General features: G+C 35.1%; 1 protein-coding gene across 1 annotated transcript in view; it reads left to right on the forward strand.

The window, feature by feature from the left end:
* The window catches only part of LOC138698182 (serpin B4-like), a 124,315-nt gene extending 111,316 nt beyond the window's left edge, over positions 1-12,999 (forward strand). Inside the window, exon 8 of the mRNA XM_069823932.1 lies at positions 12,494-12,999. Coding sequence (XP_069680033.1) covers positions 12,494-12,639 — 146 coding nt within the window. The 3' untranslated portion in view covers positions 12,640-12,999. The remainder of the gene's footprint in view (positions 1-12,493) is intronic.
* The last annotated feature ends 404 nt before the right edge of the window (positions 13,000-13,403 follow it).

The following is a 13,403-nucleotide window of genomic DNA, read 5'->3' on the forward strand; positions in this document are numbered from 1 at the left end:
AATTCCCACCCGTGGCTACTGCAGTTGTTCCTTTTTTCGCTTGTAAGCTGCCTTTTACGAGGCTTGATCCGTATACTTAGGCGCGGTTTGACCAATTGTGCGCTCTATAAGCAACGATTGTCGAAGTTGTCGACAGGTGGTCTGGGTGGAATTCGTGAATCCGACGCTAGCAGATGGGTCATCTTGCCTCAGCCCCTGATAAAGCCAGGTTTCCTCCGCATACGAGTAGCCTCATAAGCTCCAGGGACACGGAGTCCTAAGCCCTTCCTATGCCAGCATCGGAAACTCGTACTCCTCCCAAGAATTTACTCCTACCTATTCTTACTATTGCAAATGATAGATGAAATGAATGGGAGGTGGAGATTTCTCTCTCTGCATCATTGTTATTTAGTTCGTCGGACAATTTTTTGATAGATGGAGACGTATAAATGCTCTTACTCGTCTTGGAATAAGGAGCAAGGAAATGGTGGAGCAACGAGTGTTTCTTGGTTGAACATGTTTTTCTCCGTAAGAACAAGTGCACAGAGGAAGTGCAACAACAATTCGCTAAGTAATCTCATAGAGAATTTTCGAGAAATTGGTATTGTTCACTATGCTGACCGTCCTGAAATGTCATCTAAGGTAGCAAAGTTCGTAGATGTTACCCAAGACAGGATATAGAAAAGTCCACAGAAGTCCGTGAAGAGGCTGTCACAATAAGCTAACGTGGCTATGGTACTGTGCACGATATTCGGAGAAAGAAGGTGTGTTTCTATCTGTACAGAATGAATGATAGAGACTACGAGGCCGTTGTTTCAGTCCTGTAGGTGGCTTAAGGACTTCCTGTCTTAAGAAAGTGAGGACTTTTTGGACGTGACTTTCTTTAGAGATGAGGCGTGTTTCCATCTGAGCGGGTTACGTTAACATCCAGACAACTCGTTTATGTCTAGGAAGCACATTATATGCTCCATTTTATATTATGAAACTACTACAGCAGAGTATCCACCATTCATATCACAACTGAGTGACGAAACGTGAAATCTACGAAGAATGCTTCCAGTAAGACAGTGCAACAGCTCATAACGCTAGGGATACACTAAATGCTCTAGACCAAGGATGTCAAAGCGCCTGCACTGCGTGTTCACAAGAACATGCACAACATTTCCTTAAGAGCGATGATTGTATTTTATCTTGTTAAAAAGTGAACCTTGTTGGATCTGTATTGCCTGTAGTATGAGCATGACATTCCTGGTCTAGACGACTTCTCGGAAATCATGTCTCCAGTGCACGGTGGTCTGCCTGATCACCGGATCTCACATCGCTATACTTTTTCCTGTGGGAAATATCTGAAACGAAAGCTGTATGAAGGTAATCCGCACACACTTGAAGACCTACGGGATGTAATAACGGCCAACATCCAACATATCAACCAAGAAACTCTGGGAAAGGTCTTCGTTAACATATAGAGGCATGTGCAAATATGTCTGGACGTTAGTGAACAGCAGTTTTGACATATCTTGTTGTAGGAACTATAACTTTAGTGCAAGTTAAGTTTCACTGCTCAGAGACTTTTCGGACATACCGTACTATCATGAAAGCAAATTTTTCAAGAGACATAATATTATATAAACACGCGAAGACAAAAGTAATTTAAAACTGCGTTTATCCCGCTTGTTTAACAGTGATAAGTGACATTTAATAAATAACTATTGTGTTTTATTTCTATGTCTCTAGGGAAAGCAGGTTTTCGTTTATTATAAATAGCGACCATTTGCAGTTTTGCCTCGTTTCAAGTTATTTATGATCAGGAAGGAATTCTCATTCTATAATTTGCAATTTCTTCAGAAGAGGTAACGTTTTGCACAAATAAAGATATTTTAGCTCTAGATAATATCCATAACTACCAGGGTTGTTAATTTTGCAAACTAAATAGTTTGGAAATATTTACGTTATAAAATTCTTTCTGATTTTTAATTACAAACATAATTTCATAGATATTTATGCAGAAGTGTACAGTATTCCTCAAAGGCTTAGGTAGGTATATTTTAAAAATAAATTCCTGTATATACATATTTAAACCCAAACCTTTTCTTGTGAAGTAATTTTAATTTGACGATATAATTATCCTAGACGACAATATTTTTATAACATAAATAAGAATATATAATGCTTTTAAAATTAATTTGTATGTGCTAATCAGGAGTATGACGCTTAAAAATTGCTAAAACGTAACATTCTCATCAGAAATGTACGTTTTATAGTTAGTGTACGGCATAAGAACGGTTTAAAACCTACTTATATCGAACCTGGTAGCTTTCTTTAATGCTGTACTTTCACACAATATGTAGCATTTCAGTTCTTTTAACATACCATTTAAAACAGTTACTCCCAGCCAACGTTCCCGGTCTGTCCGACCAGAGGCACCGCCGCAGCTTGCATCCGCGAACTCACGACTCTTCGCCGGATTAAAACTTACATACTGTGTTACCGTATATTTATTAATAGCATTCGTATATTTTTTCTGTAGAATTACACTCGTCAAAGCCATTTTGTGCCAGAGACAAAATTAATTAATTATTACTAATTTCGACCTGCTGAATTAAAAAATAACAAGTAAATTATTCTATCAGTTCGGGTTTTCAAGACACACATTCATTGATTTGTTTATATATATATATATATATATATATATATATATATACATTTCCCTTCAAAATTCATTTTATTTCACGTTTAACACAACTCTACACAAATATGACAACATTGTTGTGTTAAAAGCAACATTAATGTGGGTAGACTACCCTTGTACATGATGAAGGCAATTTCTGCTCTTGCAGAATCATTCTCTGATTCGGAAGTTGTTTATTAATTTTTCGAGTGGTTTATTGAGAAGTGAAATAGGAGAGTCGTATGAATTTGCTTTAGTATAGTTGCAAACTTTAATAAACAGTATTCTGTTTCAGCCGTGAATTTTTCTTTTCAGTACGCTTTAATTATTATTATTGTTATTAGTTTACTTTACAAGTTGTAATTAAAATGTCTCATAGAATTATTAATAAAAGTGGTAATATTTGTTACGTTCGTGGCGAATTCGCTCCAATGAAACAATAGAAGAAGCTAACCCCATTGATTCGAAAAGAATACGAATTATAGGGTATTTCAGATGCAAAGTAGGTTATTTTGACAAAGACTGAGCCAGTCATATTTGTTATAAAACTTGTACCTCTACTTTACTACTTTGATTGAAGGGCAAAATTAGAGTCATGCCTTTTACTGTACCAATGGTTTGAAGGGAACCGACAAATCATAATATAGACAGATTAATTTATGTTATTCCAAAGTACAAGAATGACTTCTGAAAATAAACATACAATTTCGTATCCAATATTCCATCAACCGTCCGCCCAGTCCCTCAAAGTGTGGATTTGCCTGTAACAACTTCGTCAACTAATTTTATATAGGATTCTTTATCATATCCTGAAGAAGAAACTTGCCCCTCTGAAGCCTTTCAGTACGAAAGCAGTTCCCCGATAGTACCACACTTAATTACACAAGGAGAACTAAATGATTTGTTGGAATTAACAGAAGACGCTAGAGTGTCAGTATTTCATGTTTGGCACGAACCTTATGTTTCATTCTATTCGATGACGGGTGATGTTCTTTCTTATAATGATATTGACGACCTTATGAACGTCCTTAATCTTCAACATGACCAAGAAGGCTGGCGAATGTTCATAAATCCGTCAGGAACAAGTTTAAAAGCTGTTCACTTCCACAACAGCAATATCTTCCCAATAGCTTATACCATAAAAATGAAATAAACATATTAAAGTATTGAATTCATTCTAAATTATTTTAACTATTCAAAGTTTGAATGGTTTATATTTTCAGATTTAGAGGTGGTAGTTTTGCTTTTGAAATGCAGTTAGGCTTCACGGAGTTTTGCTGTTTTGCTTGCGAATGGACAATCGTGACAGAGATACGCAATATAAAATAAAAATATGGCCAACACGACAATCAATAGAGCCAGGGAAGCAACATATTCTATATTATCCCCTTGCACCTCAAAATAAAGTAATTTTACTCCGTTTACACATTAAGTTGGGATTAATGTAACATTTCGGTAATGCCATGAAGCATGGAAGTGGAGCATTTCAGTATACATTGAGAAAATTTTCAGGTGTCACTGATGCAAAAATAAAAGGAGTTTTCATTGAACTTCAAATTATAGAAATTATGAAGAACGAACATTTCGAATCTTTGTTGAAAGGAAAAGACAGAGTCGCCTGATCTGTTTTGAGAAAATTGTATTAAATTTTTTTGGCAACAGTGAAGTGAGAATTATGAAGAAGTAGTACAAACTTTACTGGTGGCATATACAAATATGGATTATATGTTCCTCAAAATTCACTTCTTTCTTTTCCATCCAGACTTTTTCCCCGAGAATTGCGGTGATGTTATTGACGAGCATCTTTAATCAGAAAAATTCGGTGATGGAAAAGGATACTAAGGACAGTGGAATACTAATAAGTAGCAACTATCATTGAACTACAAACAACTCGTGGTGTGTCTGATGCCCAATGCAAATGAAAAAGCGAAAAACGAGAGATTTTACATTCTAAACGATGAGTAATCTACAGATTACCATTACGTAGGGTAGTACAACTTACTAATATAAAAGTTAATTTTCTCGAAATCCGTAAATCACATGTTTTCATTACTAGGTAGTCATCGCCTGCTGGTTCCCCAGATGTAACACCGTGTGAATTTTATTTCTGGGGAACACTGAAAAGTAAAGTGCACACAAATAATCCTCATACGCTGGAGAAACTTAAAAAATCATTCGAACAGAAATTCGTTGTATTAGTCTGATGTCTGCGACTGATAGTTCCTTACAGCGATATGCATTATGCCGCACAAAAGATGAGCAACACTTTAAGCATCTACTGTGAGGAGAGTGAGTACAGAATGTTATTGATATAATACATTACATAAGTTATAATTCGGCGAAGCATCGTAAGTTCGCGGATGCAAGCATAGCTGTAGCGAGGGAACCTGCCGCTGATTGGCTGAGAGAAACATTGGGAAAGTTGGATGGCACTCACTATGCTTTTACTATTTTTTTTTTTTTTTAACTTATACTCTTATTATTCGGCTGCAAAAAGCGATCATCCATAGTGGAAAAGGAAATACAGTTGTCATTTGAAGCAAGAACGTTTAACATTTTAGTAGTTCACATTGTTTGAGAAAGGTTCGTGAACGGTACTAATATTTTGCAGTAGCGTAATAATGGATCGGAAATGTTGTTCGTGTAAAATTTCTTGCTTCCACCATATAATTAAGGCGCTTTTAGTTTATTTTCTTTCCTTACTCTCTTCTTTCTCTCCTTTCTTCATCTCTGTCCTCTATCCTTCTTTCCTTCCCGCTCCACTTTCCTTCCAACCTACTCCCTTTTCTTTACTAATGCCACTCACTCTTTCATCCGTCACACTCTAACTTCTTTACTAACGCCAGTCTTTCCTCCACAGTCCCCTTTTTCCTTTAACCCAAATCGTTTCTTTAATAATGCCACTCTTTTATCCTAAGTACCTTTATCCTTTATCCAATTCTCCTTTCTTTACTAATGCCAATCTTTCCTCTACAGTTCCTTTTCCCTCCATCCACATACTCCTTTCTTTACTAATGTCGCTCTTTCCTCCTAAGCTCCTTTTTACCTCCAATCCTTCCTTCTTTCTTTACTAATACCAGTCTTTCCTCAATACTCCCTTTTTCCTCCACTCACACTCTCCTTTCTTTACTAATGTCACCCTTTCCTCCTAAGTTTTTTTTTAAACTCCCATCCAGGCTCCTTTCTTTACTAATGTCACTCTTTTGCCGTAAGTTCCTTTTTATCCCAACCCATTCTCCTTTCTTTATTAATGCCAGTATTTCCTCAACAGTTTCTTTTTCCTCCACCCACACTCTTCTTTCTTTACTAATGCTACTATTTTCACCTGAGTTCCTTTTTATCTCCAATTCACTCTCCTTTCTTTACTAATGTCACTCTTTTCTCCTAAGTTCCTTTTTACCTTCAATTCACTCTCCTTTCTTTACTAATGCCAGCCTTTCCTCAATAGTCCCTTTTTCCTCCACCTACACTCTCCTTTCTTTACTAATGTCACTTTTTTCTCTTATGTCCCTTTTTACCTCCAATCCACTCTCCTTTCTTTACTAATGCCAGTCTTTCCTTAATAGTCCCTTTTTCCTCCACTCACACTCTCCTTTCTTTACTAATGTCACTCTTTTCTCCTAAGTTCCTTTTTATCCTAATCCATTCTCCTTTCTTTACTAATACCAGTCTTTCCTCAACAGTTCCTTTTCCCTCCATCCACATACTCCTTTCTTTACTAATGTCACTTTTCTCGTAAGCTTCTTTTTACATCCAATCCATCCTTCTTTCTTTACTAATGCCAGTATTTCATCAATAGTCCCTTTTTCCTCCACTCACACTCTCCTTTCTTTACTAATACCACTCTTTTCTCCTAAGTTCCTTTTTAATTCCCATCCAGTATCCTTTCCTTACTAATGCCACTCTTTTCTCCTAAGTTCCTTTTTATTCCAATCCATTCTCCTTTCTTTAGTAATACCAGTCTTTCCTCAATAGTTCCTTTTTCCTCCATCCACACTCACTTTTCTTTACTAATGCCATTTTTTTTTATCCTAAATCCCTTTTTACCTCCAATTCACTCTCCTGTCTTTACTAATGTCAGCCTTTCCTTGGCAGTTCCTTTTTCCTCCACCCACACTCTCCTTTCTTTACTAATGCCATTTTTTTCTCCTAAGTCCCTTTTTACCTCCAATCGACTCTCCTTTCTTTACGAATGCCAGTTATTTCTCAACAGTTCCTCTTTCCTCTATCCCACTCTCCCTTCTTTATTAATGCCAGTCTTTCCTCCACCCACACTTTTCTTTCTTTTCTTCTCAGTTCCTTTTTCCTTCATCCCACTCTCCTTTCTTTACCAATGCCACTTTTCCTTCTCGGTACCCATTTTCCTCCATCCCACACTCCTTTCTTTACTATTTCCTATTCAGCTCCCCTTTTCTCGATCCAACGCTCCTTTCTTTACTAATGCCGCTCTTGCCTCCTCAGTACTCATTTTCCTCCATTCCTCGCTTCCTTTTACTACCAACAGTCTTCACTCCATAGTTCCCTTTTTCCTCCATTCCACTCTCATTTTTTTAGTAATGACACTTTTTCCTACAGTCGCTTTTTTCCTTCATACAACTCTGCTCTATTTACTAATGCTGCTGTTTTCTATTTGGTCCCCTTTTCCCTCCGTTACACTCTCCTTCATTAAGTATACCTACTAATGACAATCTTTCCTCCTCAGTTTCCCTTTTCCTTCAACCCCACTACCCTTTCTTTATTCATTCCACTCCTTTCTTATTTTCTACTCTCTTTTGTCTTTACGTCATTTTCTTTCTTTCTGCCTGCCTGCGGTTTTCTCCCTTCAATATTTTTCTTTCTAGTTTTCCTTAATTTAATGATTTATTTATTACAACTGATGTTCCATCATAATAAGTTTACGAAATGAATCGAATTAAATCAAATATACTCAATATCAAGACCTACTCCAAGAATTCGACAGCGGAACTGTTATTAACCTTCCCTGCAAATCTTCTGCGACGCAATCACGAAGCTTGTAGAATTAAAATCACCGAATCGTGAAACCTATGCGTCCTTGAGCTCGCAATCATCAGAGCAGAAAGTATTTCTAAGCAAAGGATAAAGGACAAGTTCGTCTGTTTCTTGTGCACTGAACATATTTATTCAGAAAGAGTACATGCAGCATATGTTTGCATGATTTTAACTTGTTACTACCGCAGCATCTTGTCGTGGTGCAAACTTAATATAATTTAAATCAATAGAACAGTAACACAGAGGTAATACAAAAATTGTTGAAACAAAAAGGACAAACTAAAAACAAAATAAAAATGCAAATTTGAGAATCCAGGACCTTATGCTGTATTTAGTGGTGTAAGTCACACGACCAGCCTTGCTGATGATATTGAAAGCTGTAATAGATACATAGCCGAGAAATCTGAAGTCGACACGTCTTTAAAAAGTCACTTGTGGAAAAAATAAACAGATTACTGACTATGTACGCCTGTAATTTCTGCTTGTGGGCTTCTATCACTCAGATCCTAAAAACTTGGCATGCAGTTCATTAATATATTATCCGTTTTATGACCTTGCCTTATCGGTACATGTCGAAGTTACTGCATTCCGCCTCACAAGCCACAAAATAATATTTACTTTCATCAATAAATATGTTTATGGTTTTTTTAATGATTTGTTATAACCTATATATCCTATATATCCAGTTTATTCATTGGAATGTTGGCTTGTCACATCTTCACCGTGTCTTCGGCAAATACATATTTTTCTTCATGAGCATTCTTTTCTTTGCTTTTGAGCTTTGAAATTGTTGCCTGTCGTTTAACACCCACGTTGTTCTTCAGTTGTTTTTGAAAGGAAATTTTCCTTTGCGCGTAACGCGTTGATTGGATTTTATATGTTTTTCCAATACATCTCTTTTCTCTCACAACAACCTCTTATTAAACAATTTGCACATTAAAATATTTGAATCGCTTACATAAAACTGCTCACTCTTATAGCTGTCCGCCCGTTGTTTAATAATGATTTTGACTCGGCCCATCTTCATGCAGTTCATGTGCAACTTGCAAAAATGGAACAGGACAGAGAAACAAACAAGTCAACAATTACTTTTAAATATATCAAGTTCAACTTAAATTTTTTGGGCAACAGCAAAGACGCAGTTTATTTTATAAAGAGTGAGCGGAAGCAAAAAAAAAAAAATGACTGGCAAAATTAAAGAAAAATCATGAAATTATAATTTCGCATTTATTCACAGAAACTTCTATATTTCGCATTTTGTACTCAATTTCGCAATCTATCGTGTATTAGAAAACCATCGTAAGGTATGACATTCCCTCTCCAAGGCACAGTTACGTAGTTAGGGTCTACGTAGCATTTGGACACTTTTCCATTTATCGCGACTGCGAAAATCTACCATCTCGAGTTACAAGCGTTTTTTATGATAATATCACATGATATTTTATGGGTGACATGATGTGATATATGGTGTGACACATGACATAATTATGTGATTATGCTATATGATACATATCTTACATATTTTATGGTGTATTTTATGTCGATATATGTAGGCCTACAATATATTTCAACTTTATTTTTTCCCTAATGTAATATCCATTTAACCCAATGTACCTTAATTAAAAATAGATTAATTATAAAGATAATTCCAAGTGAGCACCATACAGCCAATCAACCAGTTCGTCCACACCTGTGGAGTAACGGTTAGCGCGTCTAGCCGCGAAACCAGGTGGCCCGGGTTCGATTCCCGATCGGGGCAAATTACCTGGTTGAGGTTTATTCTGGGGTTTTCCCTCAACCCAATATGAGCAAATGCTGGGTAACTTTCGGTGTTGGACCCCGGACTCATTTCACCGGCATTATCACCTTCATCTCATTCAGACGCTAAATAACCTAAGATGTTGATAAAGCGTCGTAAAATAACCTACTACAAAAACCTCAATCAGTTCATTGATACTCAATTGACCTATACAGTTAGTATTTACAATCACGAAGCTTGAGTTGTTGAGGGTACTAGGAACAATAGACTGTGCCGGTACTATTTCGCATTGTCTGTGATGAGGCGATAGTAGGGATCCTAGCGGTTAGCAACTATCTATGGATCCATATTCCCTACGTTTTGAGCTTCGTGATTGTATATACTAGACTGTACTGATAGTACATAGCATGATGCTCTGAAATTAATAACCGATAATTTTTTTCTCTTACGTTCATTTGTTTATTCTACGTTCACTTTTTACCATCATCTCTACTTCGATAGTAAGCCTGTACTCATGCATATTTCTGTTCGTTATTGGCGATTCGTATGAAAGTACTAACAAAAAATGGCATTGTATCAATAGCCTTAAGTTTAATGTTAGAAACCTATATTGAAGCATATATGTGTTTAACCTCAAATGTTTAGTTTTCTTCTGTAATTAACTTGTTTTATTCCTACCATCTCTGGTTCATTCAATTACAGTAGAGAAAAATGCATTCTGCTATTGATTAATGGCGGTTCATTATGTTGCTATAATCTGAAATGTTCAGTTGTTTTTAAATAAATTATATTTCAGATATTCGCTTGTTCTTCTTGCAATGAAGGTAATAAAATGTGTGTGTTTTGCAAAGATGAAAGAGGTAAGTTACAGCTATGAACGATACAATTCGTGCTTGATATCTTCTCTGTGATAATTTAGTTGAGCTTCTAAACCCATGTTTGTTGTCATAAAAAAAATATCATGACGATATACATTCGTTAATGTCAATTAAATTATCGAGAGAGATAATTACGTGATACGGAGCTAGAAGTGCTTGCGGCTTCCAGCCCAACTACCGCTCATTATCAAAGTCAGGCAATAAATAATAATATGCAGATAAATGCATAATTATAACGACTTACTTTGTTACTGTAGGCGAATGCTATAAATGAATGTTGTGGAGAGAGTATAGGTTTAGGATCAGTAAAAATGTGCAGTTTTATTAATTTCTACTGTTCTTTTAATAAAATTGTTTCATTTGAACTTTCTTAAATGCACGAATATTTTCCCATGCATAAGTAAAGAATATATCGTGCATTTGTATGTTTACTCAATGCCAAAATGGCCCGATAATTTCAAATTTGTATATTTTATTTTCTAACCGATTAACTTTAGATAAAAATACATATGTATATAGAACTCTTTCTTCAGCTCCTTTTACACGAAATATCCTAGTTGTGATATGAAATGTTACGATATATAATTACAATAAGTTTAGAAGAGGCGTAGATTGGACTCTTTCCATTGCTGATGTTGAATAAAGCAGTTCACGATATTTTTAAGATTGGTTTTATCTTCGTCTTCAGTTGAATGGAGTAAAAAGGGTAACCTAAATCTGGTAACATACGACATAGTATAATAATAGATGTGTTTATTATACATATAATGTGATATATGACATTACATGGAACATGATATAATGTAATAAATCATGTGATATGCAATATATTAAATAGCATGTATGATAAGATATTATTTATGGCAGGATGTATAGCGGGATATGATTTATGGTACGAAGTATAAAACAGGATATTATATGGTAAGATGTAGGCTATGAACTATGGTGAGATATATAATTTGTGGTAGGATATATGGCAAGATATTTATAGTACGACATTAATTTGTGGTAGGATATATGACAAGATATTTATAGTACGACATATGGTAAGATACGACTTATGTTAGGATATAATGATAAGGCTTGTGGTTTATGGCAGGATGTGTGATAACGATAAGATATGATTAAATTTATGATAGGATGTATGGTAACATGATTTACAGTAGGATGTATGGTAAGATATGATTTACGGTAGACTATATGGTAAGAATTATGGTTTATGGCAGGATGTATGATAACAATAAGATATGATTAAATTTATGGTATGATGGATGATAACATGATTTACGGTAGGATGTATGGTAAGATATTTTATGCTAGAATGTATTGTATATCATTTATGATAAGATGTATCGTATGGTATGATTTATGGTAGGCTGTATGGCGATATTTTATTTATGGTAGGATGTATGGTAAGACATGATTTATAGTAATAACAAGAAATATTTTATGATGTATGCTTAGGAATTATCTATGGTAGATGTATGGTAAAGTATATTACTTATGATAGGAAGTATTGTAAGATATGATTTACGGTAGAAGGCTGCTGCTATATGTTATTTATGTTATGATATATGGTTTATGGTGGGATATGGAAGGATGTGGTTTAGATAGGATTTATGGTATGCTATAATATTTAAGTTAGAATGTATACTAAGATATATAATTTATAGTAGGATATATTCTTTATTATAGGCTATACTATAACGAAATATGATTTAGTGTAGGGTGTGGTTTACGATAGGATATGATCTATGGCAGATGTAATATTATTTATGACAGAATAAACTCGTATATGCAATATTATTTATGGTATGATGTAATATGGTATAAAATATGATGGAATATACCTATTGAATCGCTCTGTGCACAAAGGTCTTCAGTCCGTAATTTATCTGTATCAAGTTAGCCTTTGGAAATACTATCTCAGCTAGTAGTTGTGACATTCTGTGCAGAAAGAACTTCAGTTTTGTTCTTGGGAGATATTGAATGGTGGATTATAATTTATTATTGCTCGCATAAAGTTTACTTTAGTTAGATATCTCAAAATTCTGTGCGTTTTGGACTGAAGCCCGTTCTGCACAGAGCGATTCTATTATCTGGTATATGAGGGGATATATAGTAAGAATAAATTATATACGATATATTGTGTATATTAGGTTAGATTATACATATCATGTGACATGAATTTTGTTCCAGCTGTATTGGTGGCCACTCTTAGCTTAGTTGTGGACCCTGATGAACTGGTGTTTAATGCGAATCAACCCTTTTTGGCCATCATAGTGCATCGTGTGAACTCGGTACCTCTATTCGCAGGAAGAGTATCGGATCCTTCTGTGTCTTAACACAAACTATTTCAAGTGTTACCTCAAATGGAAACACAAGAATTATTTCACTGTATATCGACACAGCAACAGTGATACCGTATTGGACTGAGTGTAAAATGTATTTCTTACCACTACTGCTGTAATTCATGTAATTACGAAACTTTTAAGGACGAAATTATAAATAAAATCCAAGACAAACCAAGTTAAACCCATTCCTTCAGATTTTGATCATGACATGTCATCATCATGAAATAGTAAAATTCTTGTTAGATCCTTTTTATATATTCATAAAGCGCTACGTAGTCTTTCGCTACTTAGTATAATGTCAGACTGATTGAATGGGTGGGTCTAACTTTGTTAGAAATTATTGGTGATTAATTATTTTGAAAATGATTTTGAGTAGTAAAACTTTTATAACCACAGAGCCTTCAGGTAACAGATCTGAAAGTCAGAAATTTGACTTCTAGTTCGATATTTGAAACTTTCACAGTAACTGGATTGAATATTTTTTATTTAGCAATCGTATGAGATGTAATTTATCCAAGTATTCCTAATTACTCACAGATTATAACTCAAAGTTCTTCTTATGTGCAGAATGTTGAATGTTACAGGTTTAATGTTCAGAAATTGAATGCGTATCCACCGGCTGATTCTAAGTCAGTTCAACTATTCTAAGTAAATTCAACTTAGCATACTACTTAAATGAAGAATTCTATCTCTATGGCTAAGCTCCTTTGTCCTTAAGCAAAACCTCAGATCACATATATAACTGATTGCTCAAC

Source organism: Periplaneta americana, chromosome 4 (genome assembly GCF_040183065.1).
Source record: "Periplaneta americana isolate PAMFEO1 chromosome 4, P.americana_PAMFEO1_priV1, whole genome shotgun sequence".
Taxonomy (NCBI): domain Eukaryota; kingdom Metazoa; phylum Arthropoda; class Insecta; order Blattodea; family Blattidae; genus Periplaneta; species Periplaneta americana.